The sequence below is a fragment of the Rutidosis leptorrhynchoides genome, chromosome 10 (assembly GCF_046630445.1).
Source record: "Rutidosis leptorrhynchoides isolate AG116_Rl617_1_P2 chromosome 10, CSIRO_AGI_Rlap_v1, whole genome shotgun sequence".
NCBI lineage: Eukaryota > Viridiplantae > Streptophyta > Magnoliopsida > Asterales > Asteraceae > Rutidosis > Rutidosis leptorrhynchoides.
In genome coordinates this window covers 1,437,403-1,465,173 of record NC_092342.1, presented here as the reverse complement: position 1 = coordinate 1,465,173, position 27,771 = coordinate 1,437,403, and the positions used below count along the sequence as shown (strand labels likewise).

The 27,771-nt window shown below is 38.3% G+C and overlaps 1 protein-coding gene across 2 annotated transcripts; it reads left to right on the top strand.

The window, feature by feature from the left end:
* The first annotated feature begins 173 nt into the window (after positions 1 to 173).
* Positions 174 to 26,802, top strand: LOC139871600 (LIMR family protein At5g01460-like). 2 transcript variants are annotated; one of them, XM_071859310.1, is made up of 10 exons: positions 174 to 732; positions 3,227 to 3,322; positions 3,403 to 3,511; positions 4,942 to 5,004; positions 5,101 to 5,159; positions 14,422 to 14,536; positions 14,629 to 14,695; positions 25,786 to 25,896; positions 25,994 to 26,060; positions 26,506 to 26,802. In XM_071859310.1, exons 7-10 carry the CDS (start codon positions 14,646 to 14,648, stop codon positions 26,695 to 26,697), a joined length of 420 nt encoding a protein of 139 aa, XP_071715411.1. In that variant the 5' UTR covers positions 174 to 732; positions 3,227 to 3,322; positions 3,403 to 3,511; positions 4,942 to 5,004; positions 5,101 to 5,159; positions 14,422 to 14,536; positions 14,629 to 14,645; the 3' UTR covers positions 26,698 to 26,802. The 2 variants fall into 2 exon arrangements, with proteins under 2 accessions (XP_071715411.1, XP_071715412.1); XM_071859311.1 differs by lacking the exons at positions 174 to 732; positions 14,422 to 14,536; positions 14,629 to 14,695 and having other exon boundaries at positions 2,977 to 3,322.
* Positions 26,803 to 27,771: the final 969 nt, after the last annotated feature.

Genomic DNA, 27,771 nt, shown 5'->3' with positions numbered 1-27,771 from the left:
TTGTCAAACCATTTGGTTTTTGGGCCGGGTCAAATGGAATAAACGAAATCATGTCCAAAAATGGACCGTTTCTAGTCATCATTATCAATATAATCTTTCTTTCTCCAGGCTGTTCCCAGTTGCTTCCACACTTTTTGTTTGTTAACTCCGAAATTCCCTTTGAATCCCTCCCTCCCTGTTTCATTACTATATACTCACATCGATTATTGGGAGGTTAATTTTGTAATTTCCTAATCTCTACCTGTGTCAACTAACCGCAAGAAGAGTAGTATATCTACTCTTCTCATATCTCATATTCAATTTGAATTGTAAACAACTCAGCTTGCATAACCCTAGAAAATTGAATTTGAATCTCAATTAATTTATTTATGAGACAATAATAATGGGGGATTTCAATCTAGCCCTTGTGATTGTAGCTATTGTTGTATGTGTATTAGTCTTTGTCTTCAACTTATACCTCCTTGTCAATTACCAGCATCCATATGACAAAAATCAGGCATATTTCCCCAAATTCGTCATCGTTTTGGGACTCTCAGTTGCTGCTATTTCCATACTTATGCGTCATGCCGATGTAGCTAATCGGCAGGCTTGTCAGCACGCTATATCTAACGGTGCTTGTAATCCCACATTACTGATAAAGGATCTATGGCTTGTTATTTATATCATTGATGCTATCGTTGTATTCTTCGTTATTCCTTTTGCTATGTTTTACTACGAAGGCGACCAAGACAAGTAACTATTTTCCTTTTTATATCATTAATGAAATTGATTGATTCATATTCGGCCTGCTGATAATCAGTCAATCAAATAATAATATTAGAATTCTTAAAAATTATGTATGTCTGTTTGCTTTCTGCGTCTAGGACTGTTGGCAAGAGGATTAAAAGTGCACTGATATGGGTGGTAGCTACAGCCATTGTTTGTGGTTTGGTGGTTGGTATTTTATACGGTTAGTGTCCACTTATATGGGTGGTAACTACAGCAAGTATATTGTTGGTGTTATATATTCTGATAGGATCGGAAGCTTGTAAATAGCTCATGTTTGTACTCTTATTTGATGCTTAATGATAGTTGCATCTATTTCATGTGTTAGGTGTTATTGGAAAAGTTGATTACTGATATGGCTAAAACGGACAGTTTTATTCGTGCGGTGTCGTTAGGTCGTAAAATGTCAGAATCAGTTACCAAGAGGGAGTAATGGTTTTATTATTTATATTTAGCTGGGTTTCCTAGCTATAATTCACCTACTTTTCTTCCTTTTAACGAGTAAGTGGTAAATATAACTTAGGTTCTTATTTTTGTATGTTTGCTCAGTAATGTGAGACAAAAGTGCCTAGATAGTTAACCCTAGTGACAAGTGGTGATAGATTAAACTTAACTAAGGTAATGTAAACTATAAAGATAAAAAGGGATAGGTATGAAGAATAGGATACTGATGGAAGGTTGTTGAAAGAGTTTAACTTCCTAGAATGAACACTAAACCTCAATCAATTGGGCTATGAACCTAGTCGATCTGTCACTAAGAGTTTAGGCTTTGAAGGTTCTGGCTAAGACGAATATCCCTACTCCCAACGTTAACCTAAAAGGGTTTAAACGACCTTATGGATAGAATCCTAGGTACATGAATAAAGTGGGATATCCTTAAAGGAAAGTCTCAGCTTTTTTTAATCCTAGTTAGTTTAACTACAGTAACATTCCTCCACTTAACACTAAGCTATGCCTTAACATTAACAAATGTGCAATCTTATATATCCTAAGGTACTGCTAATTGGATTAGAGATCTCTCCTTTGCGATCACTTACTCAACCCCGGATCATCTTACAACATCTCAAGAACGTTGCTTCTGACGCGAATCATGCTTTTAAGTAAGCCAGTGTTCACTGAACTCTATATTGCCTACTCTAATCACAACCTAAATGGGCAGCTCTTCATTGACGGATAAATCGTTAACCGTACGTAGGTACTATATCCCTATTGTGAGGTTAAACACACATAACTACTTACCTTGTATCCTAGGGTTGATCAGGTCCCAATACTAGGTTATAGCCACATGAGTAAATGGAAAGGGTGGTCCGTAAATTAGACTTCTAAACCGTCAAGGTTTCAGCATAACAATATCATAAGTTTCAGATAAGATATTCAACATATAATAAACATTCACATGAATAGATAAGCATGCAATATGAAAGCAACTTAAAGTAACAAAATAACTTTATTAGATTAAGGAAGGCGTTCACCGTTTACAGACGAGATCTGGACCATTGCAAGTGCTGACATCCTCTAGACCGCTCCTAGTACAATCTTCGGCGTTCGCCTCCGGGTACTTAATTTTCCGCTCGGAGGTGAGAAGGCCTTGAAAGCTTTAGTGAGAGAAAGTGTATTGTAGTGAGAGAGTGAAAAGAGGTGTGTGTAAAAATGTATGCAAAAAGCTCCTTAAATAGGCAAAATTTTCCTGGCATACAGCTGACAAGCCGTATGGCAGGCCGTATGTCTAGGCCGTATTCCAGGGCAAGCCGTTTTGTGTGCCCGGATGGTGGCAGGCCGTTTCCCATAGTGGCAGGCCATATGGCAAGCCGTATCGCCTGCCCTGGTCTGCTGTTTTGCTGGATCGCAACTTGATTTCTGGGGTCGTAACTTGTCTTTCACCGTTTTCGCTCTAGAATCATCGTTTTAGCTCCGATTTACTTGATTCTTTTTGCATCACCTTTGTAATCGCTTAATCTACAAAATTAACCAAAAAATGATTATTTTGCCGACAAAGCTTGGAACTTTATTATTTTTGGGTCCTAATATCAAGGTAAAAATGTGACTTTTTAGCCGATATCAATTACATTAGATCAACAATAATGGCATTCCCAAGTACATTCCAATTTTCTAGTGATCAACCGTGTGTCAATAACGGTGCTAGCGAAAATGTATGATCTTCCTAATTTTTTTGTTAGTACTTTTTTGCTTGTTATAATAGTATAGTATCATCATATTTATATTATATATCAAATATATAGTTCTTATACACATTTTTAATGATGAAAGTGCTCTGCCTATGATGCTAGTCCTTCACTAGTGACAACGTGGAACATGCGTGCAACTTTCCCAGAATATGTTGTTACTCTTGCCACAATTGTTGGCTCTGTGCTTTTCTCTTTAAGTTCATTTTTGGACTTTTGATTGCAAGTGTTTTTCTTGTATTCAGCATAATCATAAAGCTTTTCCATGAAAAACCTAGATATTTGGTGTTGGCATCGTTTGCCTTCCTTTGGGACTTATACTTTCATTCATAAGGAGGTCATAGGTAGTGATTACTAGATCACAATATATCAAGGTAGTCCCTTGGTTCTTTTGTTAAAACAATCATATCGTCTTGCGGATTAGTTGAGTTAAGTTGAATGTTTTGTCGTTTAGGTTGCAACAAGCTAGAGAACTGAAGAAGGCTGCTGATGCACTTCGTCATGAAGAAAAAAGTGGCACTAAAGGAAGGAAATAGCGTAAAAACATGAAAGCCTTGGAAAAGGTATGCCTTTATAAAATCTATGGTTACCTTTACAATTAGTTGCGTTGTTGGTGTCACATTATTATTTACTTTTCCATTATACATGAGTACTTTTTCCTTCACAAAAATATTTCAAATGTGGACCTATGGATAGGAAGTCAAAGATGGATAAGATCATAAGAGTGCCTATACGATACTGTGAGCTTGTCATGGGGAGGCAGTTGATTTGTCAATAATTGATGCATATAAGTAAGGTAGTATAATTGTTAATCGCAGATTAATCGGCTAGAACTTTGTAGGGATTAATTGGCCATATCGGGAATTTATTATATTGAACTATATATACAACAACGACAACAACAACAACAACAACAACAATAAAACTCAATGCCACATGCGTGGTGTATGGGGGAGGTGTATCCTAGAATAAAGACAAGTCATTTCTCCACCCAGAGTGAAACACTCTCAAAAGTAGAGAAATTCATCCCTCTCTCTATTCGTCGAATAAAGAGATTGCTTTCGAGTGGACCTCCGGCCAGTAAGTAGGATTTTTTTTTTTTAATTAAACAAACTAAAAATAAACATTAACACTCCAAATTGAACTATATATACAGGTAAATAATACACTCCAAAATTATATATGTAAGTATAGAAGAAAACAATAAACATTAACAAACATAAATTTTTAGATCATTGTCTGGTAACATAAGTATATATTTGTAATAAAATTATATTTGAGGTAGTCTCATTTTAAATTCTTAATTTTATATCAAATATATTTGTTATTGATAAGTTCCATGTAAGTCTTGATATTTTCTATTGATAATATATTTTGATGCAAAAAATATTTGTAATAAAAATCTATATATATGCAAAATTGCCCAAAGTCAAACTTGGTCAGAATAGTCCCCAACTAGAGACTTTTACAATGTTGGTTAATCTTGCAATTAACCTAGAAAATTATATAATGTGCGGTCAAAGTTTGGAACCAACCTTGTTAATAGACATTATAGACGAGGCTAAAAGAGTGAAGATTTTCCATGATCTATATCTTAAAAACTCTCACAATGATCAGCTAGTGTCCAGGTTCACAGACATGTGCATGCACGTTTCGGGGATATATGAAGCTGTATTATATCAGGAGATGGATTTATGAACCACATATATATTTTAGTTAAATAAACACATTATTGTGCAATTGGAACTTTTTGGTAACACATATGATGTTCCAATTAAGTATTATTCTTTTGTCGAAGTATAGAACATTAAGAAAAATGAAAACAGAGACACAACACCAAGCATATATTCTATTTACTGTATATAACCTCATGAGGGTCCAGGAGTATTGTTTTTATAAGCCCAACATTGGTGTGGAGTCCTGTTTACCCAGGCAAACCTCATGTTATCCATGATATACGATTATTACAAAGTTATCTATTCTTTTTCTTCAGGAGCTACTTCTTTTGGAGGAGGATATGAATGCTTTAGAAGAGATGTACCCTCAAGGAGAAAAGGTGATAAACTTGTAATATGTGCGAGTTCTACGATACTTCCCCTGGCGTTTTTTTTTCTTCTATTTCTTTACTAAGTTATTTGTGTCATTTTTTCAGGCTGAGGTTACCTAGGCTATGACTGTTCTTGGTTATCTGGCAAAACTTGGAGTTTTCGGGTGAGCTATGCTAATATGATAATCTTTAATTGAACTTACTTTTCTTTTTCCTTCACTTTTTCTGCTTACGTGAAAAAAGCGGTTTCTAACTAATGTTAGCGCCCTTGTGTACTAGTTCGAAAGTATCCTCCAAACCAAAAACATTTCCCTATTACTAGGAAGCTTCTAACAGTAATTGATTAGTTACTCAATTTCACTCAAGTTTCATTTTTGTTCAGGTGTCTATCTGTATTAGTATTCTATAGTTTTCTATAGTTTGGTGTCCACTTTTCTCCTTTTAAAGCTTGTATCCTTAGTCGAAAGTTCGTGGAAGATTATTGATGAGGATCGACTGTAATGGCAGACACAAATAAGTGTCCAAAATTATCTTTGGAGAAATTATCTCTGTTGGGATTTAACAAGTTTCATAATACTTAAAACTTTTTAAGAATCATTCAAAGCGGAAGCATGTAGATAACCATTTAGTAACTTGTTAATCTTTAACCAATTAAAGTTAAAATCCCAATTAGGATCAAGTTATGAAATATGCTTACAAACTACAAGCAAATAAAGTGTTTATACCTTCTCCAAGCTAGGTAGTGAGTGATGAAGATGATGAAGAATGGAGCTTCAAAATGATGAAACCTCAAGGAGAAATACCCAAGCTATTAACCCAACACCCTTGCTATTGGTTAGGATTTATGTGACACTTGAAACTAGCTTGCAAAAACCAAATAATGATCCCTCTTTTGCTCCTAAACAGCCACGGCCAGCAGCACAGTTTTTGGCGAGTTTTCTTTGCAATTTTTCAAATGTATTTGCATGTATGAGTCAAGATTACTTGGTAGAAGAGACTAATCTTGCACTTAAGGAAGTGTGTATATAGAAAGTAACAAAAGCAAGCATGGGTTGTCTCCTAGGAGTCCCAAAATTCTGCCCACTTCTTATAATAATAACAATGTTTCAATATATATATAAACTTGATATATATATATATATATATATATATATATATATATATATATATATATATATATATATATATATATATATATATATATATATATATATATATATATATATATATATATATATAAAACCATGTATATTATTAAGTTACTTGCATATTTTATAAACTTTTTATAAAATATAACACAATATAATTATTTAAACGTATAAATAATTTATCTCAAGTGATAATATTTTAGAAAACCGATTTTCTAAAGTTCAAGTGTCACTTATTTATTTAACGACCCAATCGTTGAGATTAAATACATATAGAGTGTCGGTAAGCTTGTTATTCTGTATGACCCGATTTGGATCATAAAACATTAGCCACATTAATTTAATATGTCTCTCGGGCATACGAAATACCTTCAATCTCCCACTTGCACGAGAAACATAAGAAATTAATGTAAGTGACGGATACCACCTAACGACCGTCCATCACCCCCAATATGTTATGACTTTGTGCCATTCAATAACATCATCCCTTTCGAGTTCCCATCTCGAATATGAATAGGTGAATCTTTTCATTATAACCTTTCGTCCTAGATGTCATGTTAAATCCAAGAGATACAGAGTGATCACTCTCTTCTAGATTCAACTTTATCAGGCCTTAGACATCTGACTCTCAACGAATAAGAGGGACGAATTCCATCTTGACTACATACGTCCTAGATATATACTTTGTATTACATCTGAGCTCTTCCTTAGGAACTACCATATTTCAGAATAGCGAAGAAAAGAATCAAGGCACAATACTTGGTAAATATCTGAACCCAATATGTATCTCAGGTCAGAGGATACAATGATATTTGCCTTTACTCAAGATTACATGTGATCAATCACAAAGGCTCCATTTAGCAAATCTTGAGGGCGGGCCTTCCAATATTTGTATCCCACAAATATCTATGAACCTTGGTTGCAACCTTGCCCCACATTCATCCCGTGAATGTATACCAATCCAATTTCATAATAGTCTAAACCTCACACATGTTCCCACAAATGTGATTGACTACGGAATTTAGAATAATTACTTATTCATGGATAAAATATGTAAAATAGGAACATAACTCAAAATAAATTAATGCCATAATTATATTAATGAGTTTGAACAATTTCATTCCGTTACAATACTTAAAACAGATCATAACCAATCACTAGAATATCGAAGCCCTAATGCACTAACATGCCCTTGATGTTTTGCACCATGTAAGAGCTTCGTGAGTGGATCCGCTATATTAAGATCTGTATGAACTTTGCGAATACATATCTTTCCCTTTTCAACTTCATCCCTTATGTAGTTGAATCTCTGCTCAATGTGACGGGTCTTTTGGTGAGCACGAGGTTCTTTGATTTGAGCAATCGCACCCTCGTTGTCACAAAAGATCTCAAGAGGGTCCTGAATGGAAGGGACTACTCCTAAGTCGTCGATGAATTTCTTCATCCATGCAGCTTCCTGAGCTGGCAATGAGGCGGCAATGTACTCTGACTCTGTAGTGGATAATGCAACAACATCCTGTTTTGAACTCTTCCAAGAGACCGTACCTCCATTTAACGTGAAGACATAACCAGATTGTGATCGAGAATCATCTCGATCAGTTTGGAAACTCGCATCTACTTAACCTTTTAAAGCGAGTTCCTCCTCACCAGACCCATATATAAGAAACATATCCTTAGTCCTCCTAAGGTATTTCAATATACTTTTGACAGCAATCCAATGACTGTTTCCTGGGTTATTCTGGTATCTACTTGTCAGGCTAAGAGCGCATGATACATCCGGTCTAGTGCATATCATTGCATACATGATTGACCCAATGGCAGACGCATATGGGACTTTCTTCATTCTCTCCTGTTCATCTTTCGTGGTGGGGCACTGAGATGAACTGAGAAGTGTTCCCTTTTGAATAGGTACCAAACCTTTCTTAGAGTTCTCCATCTTGAACCTTTTCAAGATCTTTTCAATGTATGCACTTTGATTCAAACCTATCAGTTTCTTGGATCTATCCCTGTAGATCCCAATCCCCAAAACGTATTGTGTGTCTCCAAGATCCTTAATAGAGAAGCATTTACTTAGCCAAGTTTTAACACCTTCCATTTCCGGAATATCATTTCCAAATAACAATATATCATCCACATATAGTACAAGGAATATGATAGTGCTCCCACTAGCTTTCTTGTATACACAAGCTTCATCACCATTTTTAATAATGCCAAATTTCTTGGCCTCCTCATTAAAACGATGATTCCACATTCTAGATGATTGTTTCAATCCGTAGATTGACTTTTTTAACTTGCATACCTTTTTAGGATATTTCGGATCAATAAAACCTTCAGGCTGAACCATATAGACATCTTCCTCAAGATGTCCATTAAGGAAGGCGATCTTGACATCCATTTGCCATATTTCATAATCATAATGAGCAGCAATGGTAAGTAATATCCTAATAGACTTTAGCATTGCCACAGGCGAAAAAGTTTCATCATAGTAAACCCCTTGAGTTTGAGTGAAACCTTTTGCTGCAAGTCTAGCTTTATATGTATCCAAGTTTTCATGTATGTCGGTTTTCATTTTGAAAAGCCATTTACAACCAACTAGCCTTGAGCCAGTAGGTTGTTCAACAAGTTCCCAAACTTGGTTGTCATACATGGATTGCATCTCAGCGTTCATGGCTTCCTGCCATTTATCCTTATCAATCCTTGATAAAGCATCTTGGTAGTTTGTTGGTTCATCCAAATCAACCACATAACAACCATCCATGAGAAACCCATATCTCTCAGGAAGATTACTAATCCTACCAGATCTGCGAACGTCTTGTGTATTTTGATCATCCATTTGATCACTCTCAACATTTTCATGTTGAGTGCTAGTGTCAACCAATTGTGTATCATCTACTTGATCTTGAACCTCTTCAAGATCTATCTTCCTTTCACTATTTCCTTCCATTAGGAACTTAGTTTCAAGGAATTCAGCCTTTCGAGCAACAAATACATTTTGCTTGGTTGGATCATAGAAATAGTATCCCATATCATCCTTGGGATATCCTATGAAGATACACTTCGTGGATCGAGCATTCAACTTATTAGGGACGTAACACTTAAGATAAGCTTCACATCCCCATACCTTTAAGTATGATAGAGATGGAGGTTTTCCAAACCACATCTCGTGAGGAGTTCGTTCCACTTTCTTGGTTGGGGCCATATTTAGAATACGAGCCGCGGAGCATAGACAATAACCCCAAAATGATAGAGGCAACGAGCTTCTAGCCATCATAGATCGAACCATATACATTAGGGTTCGGTTCCTCCTTTCGGAAACTCCATTAAGTTGGGGTGTTCCAGGAGGAGTGAGTTGCGAGATAATCCCACAACTTTTAAGATGATCTTGGAAAGCATCGCTTAGGTATTCACCTCCTCTATCGGTACGAAGTACCTTGATTGTCTTATTGAGTTGATTTTGTACTTCGTTTTGATATTCCTTGAATGCTTCAAAAGTTTCGTCCTTATGTCTTAACAAGTAGACATATCCGAAACAACTAAAGTCATCAATGAAAGTGACGAAGTATCTTTCACCATTTCTTGTTATGGGCTTAAAGGATCCACATACCTCCGAATGTATTAATCCCAATAAGTCTTTAGCCCTTTCATAGGTCCCTTTGAAAGGAGCTTTAGTCATTTTGCCTTGTAAACAAGATTCACATACATCAAACGAGTCTAGTTCATTTGATTTCAAAAGTCCATTCTTTTGAAGTATATGCATTTGATTCTTGTTTATGTGACCAAGGCGACAATGCCATAAGTAGGAATCACTCAAATCCCTTTTGAGTTTCTTGGTGTTTGCATGGTATATTGAGCTATTGTATGATGTGTCATCATGAACCAATTCATAAATACCATTCACAGGCGAAGCCTTGAAATAGAACACATTATCTAAAGAAACATGGATATCATCATTAATGAAATTAAGATTAAAACCATATTGTTTCAAACGGGATACAGAAATAATGTTTCGCAATAAATCGGGTGCATACAAAACATTTTTCAAAATAAGTTCCAAACCACTTGGAAGCTTTAAAATAAAGTCTCCTTGAGCTACTACGTGCACCTTAGCTCCATTTCCCATGTAGAGACTTGATGTTCCCGCTTCTTGTTTACTTCTTTTGAACCCCTGCATAGAATTGCAAATGTGAGTTCCACATCCTGTGTCTAATACCCATGTATTAGAAGAAGTAATACTAAGCTCAATGTATACCATATATACATTACCTGAGGTTTGCCCTGCATCCCTCTTTTCCTTCAACTCCTTTAGGCAGACCGGGCAGTTGCGTTTCCAGTGACCCATTTCACCGCAACCAAAGCACGGATCTTCCTTGGGGTTAGCTTTACCGGCAACCTTTTGCTTTTTGTTCTTGTTGGTTGCGGTAACCATATTTCCCTTTCCCTTGCCCTTGCCTTGGTGGGCGGGTCCTTTCCTCTTAGCCGCCTTCGGCTTAGAAGTGTTATTGCTTTTGGACCCGCCTTCATTAATCATAAACATGGGTGAAGCCCTTTTACCCATGCTCGCTTCGGCCGTCTTAAGCATGGCATGTAATTCGCCAATGCTCTTATCCCATCCATTCATGTTGTAATTCATTACAAATGTGTCAAACCTCTTTGACAAAGAATTAAGGATAAGGTCCGTGGCTAATTCATTAGACACGTTGCAGTTTAGATGGTTTGCTCGATGAATTAGGCTTTTCATCTTAAGGACATAAGATGAAACGGATTGGGAGTCGTCCATCCGACATGCATGAAGCGCTCGAACCATTTCGAAGCACTCGACACGAGCTTGTTGAAGGAACATCTCCTTCAATTGTGTGATCATGTCATATGCACTATGATGCTCGAAATCCTTTTGGAGTTCTGGTATCATAGTCCCAAGCATGAGGCAAGAAACTTGCACCGAATCGGTGCAATATTTCTCCCAATAAGCCATGCCTTCCGTATCATCCTCGTCCGGTTGATCGGGAATGGAGTCTTCCAACACATACGCCCTATCCTCTAGTTTGAGGACAATTCGTAGATTGCGAAACCAATCCATGAAGTTTGTATGGTTGAGTTTTTCCTTTTCGAGGATTGACCTCAACGATAGGTTGTTAAAGTTGATTGGTGCGTTTGGAATGTTGTTGTTATTGGCGGCCATCTACAAAATTTAACAAAGTTGTTTAAGTATTAATTTTAATTTAACAATCAATACCCTTTAAATCCAATTGATATTTATTAAATTTTAGAATTCAACGGTAAACCAAATTTCGGTTATGTGACCTTTATCCCGTCATTTGATTTAGCTAGGTAGTCATTATATGACAATTGCAATCCTTTTGCAACTTCTAAGTTATGGGATCATGCAATCCTTTTGCATGGCATATTTATCCCATCAACGCCATTTGTTCCTCATGCTTCGGTGACCCTAAGTTCATGATTCCCAAAACAAGTCGTCCTACTTGTGTAAACGTGTAAATTTAACATACAAGTGGTTAGGTGACCTTTATCCCACAAGTGTGCGAAATTTACCTTAATCATATTAGTTTGCTCATAACGGTTAGGTGACCTTTATCCCATTATGAGTTCCCTAAATATTTTTAAGTGTCACACGAAAGGATGGCATTTAACTTGTTTGCCTTGTTAAAAGGGATTTTTAAGTTTTCATTATTTCTAGTTTAAGAAAACTATTACACCATACACCATACACCAATATGCATTTAGTGTATGGTACATTTGAAATCCATTTTCATGTCATGTAATAAAGCCAATTTTATTACTTTGATATAAACCATTTTATTATGTTTTAATAACCAATTATTAAATCCATTTAGCCATTTTTAATTTAATCAATTAAATTATAGTTTGTCCTTTGCATGTTGTTAATAATTCCTAATTTAACCAATTAAATTGTCGTTTTGCATGTCGATAATAATGTCTAATTTAACCAATTAAATTGTCATTTTGCTTGTTGTTAACTTGTGATATACTTGTAGCAACCAAACATACAAACACAATAAACAACCATGCATGCAAAACAAATATGTTCACAATCAAGCCAATTTGGTAGACATTTGTTTTGCCAAAAACAAATGCCACCGGTAAGGGTTAAAACACAAAGTAGGAGATTTCAAATCTCCCACTTAATCTTGCATCTTCCTTGTCTTCATCTTGCATCTTCATTTTTACAAAAAAAATATATCCTAATACATTTTTCTAAAAAATAAAAATACAACCTAATCTATTTTACATACCAAATATAAAATAAATTACATAACCAAAATAATAATATTACAAACCAAATTGAATGAATATTACAACCACATGAATGAATTAATATTACATACCAAATGAATAGATTAATTCAACCAAACATGCAACCATTCAAACACAAGGTCAAGGCTTGATTGTGAACTTTAACATACAACAAATATGACCAAAATGGAACAACCCAAAACCCATTTTGGGTGTCCAAGAATTCGGCCAAAATAGCAAACCCACCCAAATCCGAGAATTTTTGCATTCTACTATCATGCATGTTCATAAAATGCAAAAATATAGTGGGTTTAATAGATCATCTCGAAGCATATTTCAACAACTTCGGCTCTAGATACCATTGTTGGGATTTAACAAGTTTCATAATACTTAAAACCTTTTAAGAATCATTCAAAGCGGACGCATGTAGATAACCATTTAGTAACTTGTTAATCTTTAACCAATTAAAGTTAAAATCCCAATTAGGATCAAGTTATGAAATATGCTTACAAACTACAAGCAAGTAAAGTGTTTATACCTTCTCCAAGCTAGGTAGTGAGTGATGAAGATGATGAAGAATGGAGCTTCAAAATGATGAAACCTCAAGGAGAAATACCCAAGTTATTAACCCAACACCCTTGCTATTGGTTAGGATTTATGTGACACTTGAAACTAGCTTGCAAAAACCAAATAATGATCCCTCTTTTGCTCCTAAACAGCCACGGCCAGCAGCACAGTTTTTGGAGAGTTTTCTTTGCAATTTTTCAAATGTATTTGCATGTAAGAGTCAAGATTACTTGGTAGAAGAGACTAGTCTTGCACTTAAGGAAGTGTGTATATAGAAAGTAACAAAAGCAAGCATGGGTTGTCTCCTAGGAGTCCCAAAATTCTGCCCACTTCTTATAATAATAACAATGTTTCAATATATATATAAACTTGATATATATATATATATATATATATATATATATATATATATATATATATATATATATATATATATATATATATATATATATATAAACCATGTATATTATTAAGTTACTTGCATATTTTATAAACTTTTTATAAAATATAACACAATATAATTATTTAAACCTATAAATAATTAAATATAAATTATCCATATAATTTATCTCAAGTGATAATATTTTAGAAAACCGATTTTCTAAAGTTCAGGTGTTACGTATTTATTTAACGACCCAATCGTTGAGATTAAATACATATAGAGTGTCGGTAAGCTTGTTATTGGGTATGACCCGACTTGGATCATAACACATTAGCCACATTAATTTAATATGTCTCTCGGGCATACGAAATACCTTCAATCTCTATATATAAGAATTTAATGTAAATAAATCTAATAAACATATGTATTGGTCTTATAACATTTGAAATTTTGTACGTAATAGCTCGCCTGCAGCAACGTGTGGCTTGAATTTTGTGCAATTTCACCACTCTAATCTGCTTGAGCAAAATAGTCATGGTCTTCAAATATATTTGGCGCACATGTACTATTGTAATATCTATAAAATTGCGAATAGTCAGTAAAAATGGCCCAGTAATGGTTGGGCCCTAAACTCTTTCCGATAGGTCGCAAGTTCAAATCTTTGGGTGGCCAGAAAAAGTTTGGAAAACAGTCACGGAGATCCCTTATGTAAAGTGCTTATCACTGCCATCAAACAGTGTTGGTACCTATCAGCGTTACATTACATTAGTTGGAACATATATATTCTGACTTTGCTTTTATTGTTAGGTTGATTGTTTCAATTGCTTCGGTTGCGCACATTGTGATATATTTGTTGATTGACCCTCCACTTTCTTCATTCTTAAATGAGGTTTTCATAAAGTTGGATGATATTTGTAGTAATTTTCGATTTCTAACATCTCACTTCTTATGTGAAATTTAATCTAAATGCATGCACACACGCGTGCGCACACACACACACACATGTGTGTATGTGCATACACATATATGGTATATTGATCAGTTGTATTTCAACAGGTCTTCTGGGTACTGCGGCATTTGTGTTTTTCTGCTTCTACCTTCTGCTTGCTATTATTGTTGGAGAAATGATGCTTGGTCTGAGACTAGTGTTTATTATTATCCATCCAATGAAGTATAAAAATGACCTTTCTATATTTTTTGCTATTTTACTTTTGTGGATTATTATAGAGTGGTTATTAACACGTGAAGCCGTCCGTATGATAGGTGGGGGAGCTACTCTCATGAACTCTTTCCTATTCAATGTCGCTCTCATTCTTCTTTGCTTTATCAGGTATGCTGGTTTAGTTTCGATCTTTAGTTTTCCGACCACTATATTCCATATATACCTAAATTTTGCTCCGATATTTGTGTGATTAGTGTATTTATGCCTCTATACATTTCCTCTGTAGATTTGTTCATATATATCTATCAACTTTTTCCTCAAATAGACTAAATGACTCAGCCAAACAACAAACTGTTATTAAATTTATCATATTAAGATATTGCTAAAGAATAAATAAATGTTACCCTTTAGGGTAGTTATAGCCTTGACCTTATATTTGCCTCTAGTTACTTAGTAAGCATAAACTCTTCTAAGGGTTGTTTAACGGGTAATTATTTTTAAGGTTGCCCTTATTTTTTTTTGGATATTGTTTGTACAATTCTTGGCAAACCTTGTTAGTGGAACAAGGGTATTGAGACCTGATCACTAAATGGATGATATGATGATGGATGTATGCTTGTTGGCGATTCCCTGAAGGTAGTGCGAAGGTATTGCACTTTACGCCACCAAGATACGAAGGTAACTCATTGAGAGTGTTTGTGTATGAGTGATTATGACTTGAGTGTGTATGCCTTGTCCAGGGATCATGTCCCCTTTATATAGAGTTAGGTGGTAGCCTTGTTACCAGTTTTCTAGGCGGATTCAGTCTTCGAGGCAATCTCTGATGAGACAAAGGGGACTTTCCCTTCGGCTGACTGTGATCCCTGCTGGTCCAAGAAAGCTAACCTGCAGCATTCCTCTTTTATCATTTGGCTGTTAGTGGTAACGAGCCTGGTCAACCCATTAACTTCTCTCTTTCAGTCTAGGTGATCTCGTGACTTTAGGAGAGGTCCTTGTCCATTGGTATCCGTGATCCCTTCGTCAATACGTTCCTTCGTTATTATTTCTTCGTATCACTGAAGCGGATTTGCACCAACTCTGAATATTGGGATTCTTGTTTGGTGGCACTCTTCTTCTGTCCTTTGAGCGCCATTATTTGATTTCAAGGGTATCCCGCCCTATGATTTGTATTCGACATATGTATTCTTGTGATCCATCCTTACGTCATCTATCATTGCTAGGCGTGATACCTTCGTTAACGTAGCTTCGTGTATCTTGGTGGGGAGATACACTATCAAGCCCCCCAGTTTAATTTTATGAAGCTTCTTAATCAAGCTATGTTGAATTAAACTTAATCTGCCACTTGACTACTTGATTTGACGTTTCTGATCTAAGCAATTAATTACCCGGGTGCTGTTTTACCTTTCTGCCCTCGCTAATTCTTTTTGTTTCAATAAGACCACTGGTTAAAATGGTAATTTGCAGGTGCGGTTACCAAAGTAACTCTGTAATTGATGGGACGGTTCCTGCTCTATGGTAATAAAAGGTTAACTTTTTGATTTTCTCTTTCATTTTCCTTTTCTTCTTCTTTTGCTATTCTTCATCGTCTGATCATATTTTCCATTTCAAAAAAAGGTATTGCTCCCCTATTGTCGTCTTTTTTGTTATTTTGTTATGGCTAAAGTAGGGCTTCGATCGATTTCTAGTACCGTGACCCCCGAGCGTTTAAAACGCCTCTGTAAAACCCTAGGTCTCAAAGGAGACGACATGATTTTGCCGGAATCTGGTAAGTTTATGCTAGATTTTCCGGCGGATTACGTTGGGATGTACACTCAATCATTTACAGAGTGCAACCTTAGGATTCCCATTTCATCATTCTTTCTTAGTGTTCTTGATTACTTCAAAGTCCATGTTTCAATTGTTCACCCTCTTGCCGTTAAAAAGATCTTGGCTTTTGAATATATGTGTAAAGCTTATGGCGGTCAGCCTTCAGTTGACATGTTTCGCTGTTTCTTTCAAACCGGGGACGCTGATAATTGGGTTACTATTGCCAAGCGTCGCAAAAAGAGGGGTAGCGTTACTGATACTCCCATGTGTTTCGCTTCTTCCGTTCCTGATGTAAGGAATTGGAAGGATTCCTTCGTTTTCATCAAGAAATCTTTTTTCTTTCCGGATAAATATCCTAATGTTGTTGACATCAAATGTGCCACTGTTCCCAAGCAATATGGTGATCCTATCCCTGAGGATGCTAAAGATGATCCTCTCTTTAGTAGGATTTGTCGTCATCCTATAATTCCTTCAACTCTTCCAGATTCCCTTCTTTTTAAACTCGACATGGCACCTTCCTGGGAAAAAGGCGAAGCTATCCCTGTGTACTTTTGTGGGGAACGGGGTAGGTGTTGTATGTCTTAGGTTTTATTTCTTGTTCATACTTGCTTGTGTCAAATTTTTTGTAACCTTGCTTTATTTTTTTGCAGAGATGTCTTTGCGAAATATTATCAAATCTTTTGGTGTGAAGCAAATGACTGAAGCTATCCGTGCTAGTACTGTGGTTAAAGAGCTTGGCTCTCCCTCCTGTTCTGGTTTTATGGAGGTGGACAGCAAGCTAGAGAAAGTCGCTGAGTCGAGTGCTCCCAAGGTTCAATCCTGTGCTAAGGTGGAGTCAAGTGCCCCCAAGGTGCAACCCATTGCTAGGGTTACTTTGGAACACGAACCTTTTGATATTGATGCTGAACCTGACATATCTAAAAGCATTCCTGTTAGGGCCTCTAGGCGCCAAAAGGTTGCCAGGAAGATGAAAGAGGTTGTTTCTGGTTCCCCTTTGAAGAAGGCGAAGTTTGCTCTTCATGATGAAGATACTGATGATGAAGCTCAGATTGAAGGTTCTGGTGACAACGTTCCCCTGGGTAAGCTTCGTATTTGTTAACTTGTTTTTTTTTTTTTTTTTTTTTTTTTTTTTTTTTTTTTGCTTGAACAAATTTATGTGTCCTTGTAGGTGATACTCCTGCCATCCCTTCTTTAGAAGCTTGTTTTGATGTGTTCGATGAGATGATTCCTTCTGAATTCGAGGATGCCTTTGTGGATACCTCTAAGCTCATTGATGTTTGCACCGCCCATAACTATCGTTCTGCTATTTATAATCATCTTGTCCTTTCTCGTTTGAAGCAGAAGTCTGGCGATGTTATATGTTTGGAGAAAGAGGTGGAAGAGCTTAGGGATGTCAATGCATCTTCCAAGGAGTCTGTAAGGAAGTTACAGGAACAATTGTTGTTGAACACATCTTGGGAGGAGGAGGTGAAATCAGCCAAGAGTGAGATTCTGAGTATGCAGGAGAAGCAGAAGCTGGATGAGAAGAAGATAGCTGACTTGGAAGAGGAGAATGAGGTTCTTCATCAGGAAGCGAAGTTGTTGGCAGATCAGAAGGTGAGGTTGAAGACAGACTATTCTGCTGTTATTACTCAGGCTATTCCACATGTTTGCAAGCAGGCTATCCGCAGCAAGGAGTTGAGCGAGTTGGTTGGTGAGGTTGTTCTTGCTAGCAAGCTTGAAGAGAGGTGTAAATTGTTGACTGAGTTGTCCCAGTAAGGCAAGCTCAAACTTAGCAGCTATCCAGAGTATACGGATCAGGCTACGGCCCTTGTTGATGCTGCGTGTGCTCGCTATACCGATGCTGATCTTAATTATGTCGCCTCTGTTGCTGCTCACTCCGATGCTAAGCCTGTGGAGCTTCTTGCTTTGGTAGCGGAACAATGATCTTGGTAGTCTGTTTATGACCTTCTTTTGATGTGATGATCTGTACTCGTACTTTTACCAGGCCTGCGTGCCTCTTGGGTTACCTATGTTGCCCGTGAACAATTTCTGTGTGGTGTTAGATTATCGTACCTATTTATTATTCATGCATAAGTACTTGCCTATTTGTGGAGTACTTTGCAATAGCTTGGGTATACCTCTTGGGTTACCTTATTGCTAGAGTTTAACAAATATTCTTTTTGAGAATATTTTGCAATAGCTTCGGTGTACCTCTTGGGATACCTCTTGCTTATTGCTAAGTTTTTATAAGTATTCCTGTTGGGAATATTTTGCAATAGCTTCGGTATACCTCTTGGGATACCTCTTGCTTATTGCTAAGTTTATATAAGTATTCCTCTTCGGAATTTTTTGCAATAGCTTCAGTATACCTCTTGGGATACCTCTTGCTTATTGCTAAGCTTTTATAAGTATTCCTCTTGGGAATGTTTTGCAATAGCTTCAGTATACCTCTTGGGATACCTCTTGCTTATTGCTAAGTTTATATAAGTATTCCTCTTGGGAATTTTTTGCAATAGCTTCGGTATACCTCTTGGGATACCTCTTGCTTATTGCTAAGTTTATATAAGTATTCCTCTTGGGAATTTTTTGCAATAGCTTCGGTATACCTCTTGGGATACCTCTTGCTTATTGCTAAGCTTTTATAAGTATTCCTCTTGAGAATGTTTTGCAATAGCTTCGGTATACCTCTTGGGATACCTCTTGCTTATTGCTAAGTTTATATAAGTATTCCTCTTGGGAATTTTTTGCAATAGCTTCGGTATACCTCTTGGGATACCTCTTGCTTATTGCTAAGTTTATATAAGTATTCCTCTTGGGAATTTTTTGCAATAGCTTCGGTATACCTCTTGGGATACCTCTTGCTTATTGCTAAGTTTATATAAGTATTCCTCTTGGGAATGTTTTGCTTAATGAGTATTACAACATTCACGCTTGATGTTTCCAAAAGATAGTAGGATTTCATTCAAATTTCTTGTGGTGGGAAGCGTATAAGTTTCGACTACCCATTACAAGTTTTCCTACTTACATGCGACTAGAAATCTAAAAGTAAAACTTTCGAAGGTTTACCCCGATCCAGGTTCTGGGGATCTGTTTTCCTTCCGTGGTTTCAAGCTTGTATGAACCGTTCCCAAAAGCTTCGGAGATTACGTACGGGCCTTCCCAAGTCGGACCCATCTTTCCTTCATATTCCACTTTACTAGTGCTGTTGAGCCTTAGGACATAATCTCCGACCTTGTAAACTGACGGTTTGACTCGCTTATTGTAATACTTTTCGATTGCTTTCTTGTATGCTGCTTCTCGAATTAACGCAGCCTCCCTCCTTTCCTCCATACGGTCAAGGTTGAGACGGAGATTTTCCTCATTTGCTTCGAGGTTTGCGGTCCTATTGGTTAGTACCTGTATCTCCACTGGTAATACTGCCTCAGTTCCATAAACCAAACTATAGGGGGTTTCTCCGTTACTCCTCTTGGGAGTGGTTCGGTGGGCCCATAGAACTAGGGGGAGTTCTTCCATCCATCCCTGATGGCATTTACCTAATCGTTTCTCAAGACCTTTTAAGATGTCCCTGTTGGTTACTTCGACCTGTCCATTCCCTTGTGGGTGGTAAACGGAGGTAAAAGTTTGTTTTATCTGTAGCTTCTCGCAGAACCCTGGGAATATACCCTCAGCGAATTGTTTCCCATTATCCGAGACGATTTCTTGGGGTATTCCAAACTGACATACAATGTGCTCCCAAACGAACTTTTCTATGTGCTTCCCTGTGGTAGTGCTTAGCGGTTTTGCTTCCGTCCACTTTGTGAAGTAGTCTATTGCGACCACCAACCACTTGTAACCTCCCGGTGCTTCGGTTAGCGGACCTACTAGGTCTATGCCCCACTTAGAGAAAGGCCATGCTGATAACACTGATATCATTTCTTGTTTTGGCTGTTTCTGAACTTTAGCGTGGATCTGGCATGGCTCACAGGTTCCTAAGAGCATGACTGTATCTTCGTGCATGGTTGGCCAGTAATACCCCATCCTTAGTATCTTTGCCACTATTGACCTTGGTCCGGCATGGAGTCCACAGATACCTTCGTGCATTTCCCTGATGATTATCGAAGCTCGGTTCGGCCCAACACAGCGAAGCCACGGGGTGAGGAAAGATTTTCGGTATAAAGCTCCGTTCATTATCTTGTTTGATGGTGCCTTGATCCGGATCTTTCTTGCCTCTTTTTTGTCTTCCGGTAATATTCCGAGCTCCAAATATTCCCTTAGTGGCTTCATCCACGTGTTTTCTTCTTCGGTGATTAGGTCGTGGACTTCTTGAGCTTCGATGGATCTTTTTTCTAACACTTCAACCAACACTTCCTTTGCCAGGTGTGCGAAGGTGATGGAGGCTAACTTGCTCAGAGCATCTGCTTTTTTATTTTGACTTCTCCTCACGTGTTCTATTGTGAAGCTTCTGAAGCTTTCTACAAGTTCTCTGACCTTCGACAGATAGAGTTGTATGATTGGCTGTCTTGCTTCGAAGATACCTAGGACTTGGTTTGCGGCGATTTGTGAGTCTACGAAGGCTTGCAAATGTTCAATTTTCATTTCCTTTGCTATTCTGAGCCCGGCGAGCAGAGCTTCGTATTCTGCTTCATTATTAGTTGTGTTGAACTCGAAACGAAGCGCATAAGTAAACTCTTGTCCCTCTGGATTAATTAACATAAGTCCTGCCCCCGAGCCATCAGAGCTAGAGGCTCCATCAGTGAATAATTTCCATTCCTTCGTTTCAATAGTCGGAGTGATAATTTGTGCGAAGGTGGAGTAGTTTTCTTCATTTGTTTCTGTTGTTTCTGCCATGAAGTCTGCCAGCACTTGAGCTTTGATTGAATGGCGAGCTTGGAAGTTGATGTCGTGCTCCCCGAGCTCTATGGCCCATTTGGCCATCCTTCTCGACTTTTCTGGCCTCATAAGAACCTGTCTGATTTGCTTGTTAGTTAACACAATAATAGGGTGGGCTTGGAAATACCTCCGTAGTTTCCTCGCGGTGTGAACCAGAGCAAGTGTGAGCTTTTCGAGCTCTGGGTAGTTGACTTCTGCACCTTGTAGGACTCGGCTTACGAAATATATCGGGACCTGTACCCTTTCGCGTTCTGCCACTAACACCGCACTGATGCATTCCTTGGACGTGGCTAGATAGAGGTACAGTGTTTCTCCTATCTGAGGTGACGTCAGTGTTGGCAAATTAGCTATGTGTGCCTTCATATCAATGAAAGCCCTATCAGCTTCCTCGGTCCATGTTATTTTCTTGGCTCCCAAGCATCCCTTTAAAACTTTAAGGAAAGGCAATTGCCACTCAGCCCCCTTGGACAGGAAACGACTTAACGACGCTAGCTTCCCGTTTAAACTCTGCATTTCTTTGACCGTGGTTAGGGTTTTGAGTTGTTGGAGCTTGTCTATTTTCTCTGGGTTTGCTATGATCCCTTTCTTGGTGATATAATACCCTAGGAACTTTCCTTCCTCTACCCCGAATGAACACTTCTTGGGATTTAACTTCATGTTGACCGATCGAAGGGTGTTGAAGGTTTCTTGAATGTCTGTAAGCAAAGTGCTTTCTTCGGGACTCTTAATCACCATGTCATCGACATAAGCTTCCAGGTTTCTCCCTAGTTGCTTACGGAAAACTTTGTCCACCAGTCTTTGGTAGGTAGCTCCGGCATTTTTCAATCCGAAGGGCATTTTCCTATAGCAATATATCCCCTTGCTTGTGAAGAACGATGTCTTCTCCTCATCTTCTTCGGCCATTTGAATCTGATGGTAGCCTTTGTAGGCATCGAGGAAGCACTTGTACTTGTACCCAGTTAGGGATTCTACCTTCCAATCGATCTCCGGTAGGGGTTAGCAATCCTTGGGGCAAGCTTTGTTGATATTTGTGAAATCGACACACATTCTCCACCCTCCGTCAGATTTCTTCACCATGACGGGGTTAGCAACCCATGTGGGATATTTTGCTTCTCGGATAATACCAGCCTGGAGCAGTTCTTCAACTTCCTTGCAAGCAGCCTCATCTCTTTCATTGGCAAGGTTTCTTTTCTTTTGATGTATGGGCTCTAGGTGTTTATATTCGTTGAGCTTGTGTTCCGTAGAGAAGGTTGTCCCGTTGATACTGAGCACTCGAGGAATACCTGTCATATCTCCGTATTCCCAAGCGAAGATGTAGATGTTGGCCTGCAGTAGTTTACGAAGCTTCTTCTTCGTTTCCGGAGGTAGTGAACCTCCAATAACTACTTGTTGCTCGGGGAACAGAGGGTTGACGGAGATCTTTTCTTCGTTCGACCCTTCTTCTCGGGTTTCAAGGATACATTCTCCTGGTCTTTCCTCTGTTTCCCTGATTGCCATGATAACCTTCTCTCGATCATAGGTGGAAGCTAGGGTACCAATTCCTTCGGGTGTGTAGAACTTCACTAGTTGATGTATGGTAGATGCAATTATCCCCATTTTCATCATGGCCACCCTTCCTAGCAGGATGTTGTGCTGCGAGATGGCTCTGGCTACTACGAAATCTAGCATTTCTGTTCTGGATAATGGCGGCTCTCTGATGGTGAAGTCGAGGTCAACTTCTCCGATTGGCCAACATCTTTCCCCAGATAATCCGATTAGGGGTACCCTTGGTGGACTCAGGCGAACTTTAATGGCAGGGCTAAGCTGGTCGAAACAATGCTCATATATAATGTCGCATGCGCTACCACCATCCAGGTAAACTCGGTGTACCTCTCTTTCAAAGATTCGCCCGTTGATTGTGACGGGTTTGTTGGAGGGAGTGATGGTATCTAGGGCTGGGAAAGAGATCTCTTCCCAATCTATCACTCCATTCTTTCTCCCCCTTTTGTAAGTTCTTATCTTTTCCAATGCGAAGCATTCTGCAACCGTTAGTATGGCATTGTTTGCATCTGGCTTCTTTTCTTCGGGTCTGGGTTCCTGCTTCGGTACCTTCGGGTTGCGTATGCCTTTCACCAAGTGTGTTAGTTTCCCGGACCTAACTGCTTCTTCTATGGCTTGCCTCAGCTGTATGCAGTCGTCCGTTTCATGCCCGAAGTCATTATGAAAGTCACAAAATTTGCTTGTGTCCTTCATCTTTCCCTTGCTGTTTAGCTTCGGTGGAGCTTTGAAAGCTTGGGCTGCCTTCTCGGTAGCTAGGATTTCCTTGGGTGACTTCATCAGCGTTCCAAGGATACCAGAGGTGTTTTCCCTTCTATAGGGGGAGAACCTATTTCGCTCGTTCCTTCGCCCGGACTTTTCTTCACGGTGACTTGGTTTTTCTTTTCGTTTAAAACCTTGTGTTTCTTCGTAGACGAAGCTATTCGCAGTATCCTTTGCATCTAGCCAAACGTATGCTTTGTCTAGTAACATTTCATAAGTGTCGGGAAGATCTCGGCTGAGATGTTCCACCAATGCTCGCGTTCTGCAACCGTATAAGAGTCCCGAGATCCTTTGCGACTCGGGGAGTCCGCGAATCTGCTGGGTTTCGTCCGTAAACTGGACGAGAAAAGCCCTCGAAGCTTCTCCATCTTTCTGCTTGATGTTTTGGGCAGCAACGTGATTCTTCTTATGTTTCTTTTGCTGGCTAAATTTCGACCTGAAGAGTCGTTTCAGGTCCTCAAAGCTGGAGATAGAATCCTTCGCTAGAGAGTCGAACCAGACTCTCGCATCACTTTTGAGCACATACGAGAACGCGTGACAAGCCACAGCTTTATCCCACCGTGACATTCGAGTCGCTCCCTCGAAGATGTTTATAAAATCGTCAGGGTCGTCCTTCCCTTCGTAATACCCCAAGTGGGAAGGTATCTTCATCCCGATTGGTAGCGGGTGATTTTGTATCGAAGATACGAAGGGAGTTTTCTGGCTCTTCCAAGGTTGATCTAAGCATCCGCCAGCACTTCCGTTTACTTCGTGATGGAGGTTGTTTGCTGCGGGGTCCCTCCGATATAAGCATTCTGGAAAGGTAAACTAACCCATGGGCTACCTCCGTTCCAAAATTGCGACCCAAGAGACAACGTAGCGTTTGGCTGAGTTACCAGGGGAATGATTCCCGGGGTTGGTAAGACAGTACCGGTGTTGGCTATATTCTGTGGAGCAACGGGAAAAGGGCTCCCGAAGGTATATTGCTGCGTAATTGGTCCTCCTGGGTGGTTCAACGGGACACTGGTGATGGCCATTGAATGAGCTGGTTGTGAAGGCACCGGCTGAAGAGCAGCATTCGGAGGGACTGCCAGTTGTGAGGTCTGGGGTTGGCTGGAAAGAGGGAGGCTTCTGGCTGGTCTAGCCTCCATTTCTATTTCTTCGTCGACGTCATCACTGTCATACGCCAGTGTCCGCCGGCTGTACAGCTGTCCCTCTTCTCGCAACTTCTTAATAACGGTGCGTATGTTATCGTAGTTGTTGAGTATGAAGGTTTTGTCAATTAGCGGTGGTGGTTCAGAGTCACTCCGATTTGTAGTTATTGGCATAACTGGAGTGATAGGTGTTCGCGTTCCGATTTCAGGTTGATCTACCTCAGATGGTAGAGAGAAACCGGGCGGTGAATGATCAGATTCTGCCATGATCTTGTGTTTTTCAAACAAAGTAAGTATTGAAGTGGAGTCCCACGGATGGCGCCAATTGTTTGTACAATTCTTGGCAAACCTTGTTAGTGGAACAAGGGTATTGAGACCTGATCACTAAATGGATGATATGATGATGGATGTATGCTTGTTGGCGATTCCCCGAAGGTAGTGCGAAGGTATTGCACTTTACGCCACCAAGATACGAAGGTAACTCATTGAGAGTGTTTGTGTATGAGTGATTATGACTTGAGTGTGTATGCCTTTTCCAGGGATCTTGTCCCCTTTATATAGAGTTAGGTGGTAGCCTTGTTACCAGTTTTCTAGGCGGATTCAGTCTTCGAGGCAATCTCTGATGAGACAAAGGGGACTTTCCCTTCGGCTGACTGTGATCCCTGCTGGTCCAAGAAAGCTAACCTGCAGCATTCCTCTTTTGTCATTTGGCTGTTAGTGGTAACGAGCCTGGTCAACCCGTTAACTTCTCTCTTTCAGTCTAGGTGATCTCGTGACTTTAGGAGAGGTCCTTGTCCATTGGTATCCGTGATCCCTTCGTCAATACGTTCCTTCGTTATTATTTCTTCGTATCACTGAAGCGGATTTGCACCAACTCTGAATATTGGGATTCTTGTTTGGTGGCACTCTTCTTCTGTCCTTTGAGCGCCATTATTTGATTTCAAGGGTATCCCGCCCTATGATTTGTATTCGACATATGTATTCTTGTGATCCATCCTTACGTCATCTATCATTGCTAGGCGTGATACCTTCGTTAACGTAGCTTCGTGTATCTTGGCAGGGAGATACACTATCAGATACCTTGTTTGTTTATTTATTTATTCTATGTTCATTTGGTTTAGTACTTAAATAAACTTATTCACCATGACTATATTGTTTCGGGTGTTTCAGTGTGATTCAGTTCTGTTCGACTGTGTTTGCATACTATGCTCAAGCAACAGCTGCCCAAGAAATATTTGGTCATACATTGCAATCTCTTCGTGGAATTAAATACTTATACAAGTAAGTCAGTCACCATTTTTGTCCCTAACTCATTGTACTCGTGTATGTCACTACTACTAATAATCTATGATTCATTATCCTCTCCTGTTGTTGGCAGATATAACATATTCCAAATCGCATTTGTGGTTCTAGCAGGACTAACCTTTTTGTATTATGCCGCCTTTGTAAGTTGCAACACTTTCTCTAGTTAGTTTTCCTTCTTTGTGAGGACTTTTGTTAGAACGTAGTGAATTACCCTCGCTTCTATATGAATTATGACTATAGAATGTTTACTAGTCTAGGAATATCTCATAACTTAATCAAGGTGTTGAAGTACTACTGTATTATAGATGAAGAATTGGTGCTAAAATGTTAACAAGGATAGATAGATGAAAACTACAAATTCACCAAAATCTATTATCACTGGCTATAAATAGTTAAATAGATCTACGGGAAATGATTGAGGTGTTGTTTCTCACGTTCCATGTACCTGTCTGATTTGGACCCACTTTTTGCATCAATCTGATTTGGTTTTATCGGAGTACAACTTTGTTTGACCTGGGAAAGGAAATATTATAATCATGACTGACAACTAAATTCTGGTATTTTTAACCATTTCTTCTTGATCAGGTATGGAGGAGAAAAAAGCCAAGTGGCCGGTTCCAACTATCTTCCCAAATGAGTTACAACCTTTATATCATCGGTTCCAACTACAAGGAAGGATTCAAGGGAAATTTTCTTTTAATTGATTTATTTCCACACCATTTGTATGTATTATTATTATGTCCTGTACTATCTTCGGTTTCAGTGGTCAGAAGTTGATGTAATATACCTAAAACAGTAGCATGCTGCCACACTACATGATTCGTCTTTTGTGTGCAATTCATTTGCTATTTGGAGGTTGTTACCAGAATTGTGAATTACCTGTCGGAAGTTGGTTTGATAGATTAATTTTTTTTGTTGCGTTTTATTCCGAGTAATTTGTTTTATTCTGAAATTTTTTACATTACCCATTGAGAGTATTACTCAAAATCAAATTCAGTTTGAATCTTTGAATTTTATAATTCTGAATCATTCAAGGTTCAATCATTATGTTTATCCTTCATTACATTATGACTTCAAATTTGAGTGTATTACTCGAATAGACAACTATAGCTTCTTGATTATTTTTAGGTTGGGTTATCTTTTTCTTTGTGGGTTTGTGGGTTTGGTGCATGGCCCCTCATTTTCAAGTTTCGTCACTACTTGTATTTACTTATGATCCAAGGATGTTCTCCAACTTGCAAGGATCCTCTCCAACTTGCAGATCTTGTGAGTTATAAAACAGAGACGAAGATTTGTAAAATCAAACTTTCTGTTGTTTTTTAGAAGTAAACTGATAAGAGAAAATGAACGATCGACTGCTAAAGATCTTGACTAAATATTGATAGCTTTGCAGAGGAGAAAACCTTCGATTCTTCTCGAAGGTCTTCTTTGCATGCTGAAGCGAACATGGGCGGTACCAACTACGACTAGAAAGCGATCACCTCTGTCAATGAATACCATTCATAGTTGTCTATGTTAGTAACATAGCAATAACGACTTTGTTTTATTGATCCTTTTGATAATCATTCTGAATGATTCATTACATCATTTTGATTGATTCAATATATGAATGAGTCAAAAGTTCTGAACGACAATTACATGTTTTAAAATCATTGTAAACGAACTAATGATGTAAAATTAGTGTATTAACCTTTTAATTAAGTAAATAAATAAAATAAAATAATTATTTGAAAACAGTTTCAATATAATTAAAAGAATTTTAATGGTCATAGATGTGCTTAATGGTCAAAAAAGTATTTCAACTCTAAATAGTTTAACACATATTAATGAACAATTCAACATCATTTTTCA

What these genes read in the sequence shown, in the direction of transcription:
- LOC139871600 (XM_071859310.1), top strand. Translation starts at nt 14,646, where the DNA reads ATGAACTCTTTCCTATTCAATGTCGCTCTCATTCTTCTTTGCTTTATC. An exon ending in ATTCTTCTTTGCTTTATCAG is followed by an intron (nt 14,696 to 25,785) that starts GTATGCTGGTTT and finishes CGGGTGTTTCAG; the next exon opens with TGTGATTCAGTTCTGTTCGA. An exon ending in GGAATTAAATACTTATACAA is followed by an intron (nt 25,897 to 25,993) that starts GTAAGTCAGTCA and finishes TGTTGTTGGCAG; the next exon opens with ATATAACATATTCCAAATCG.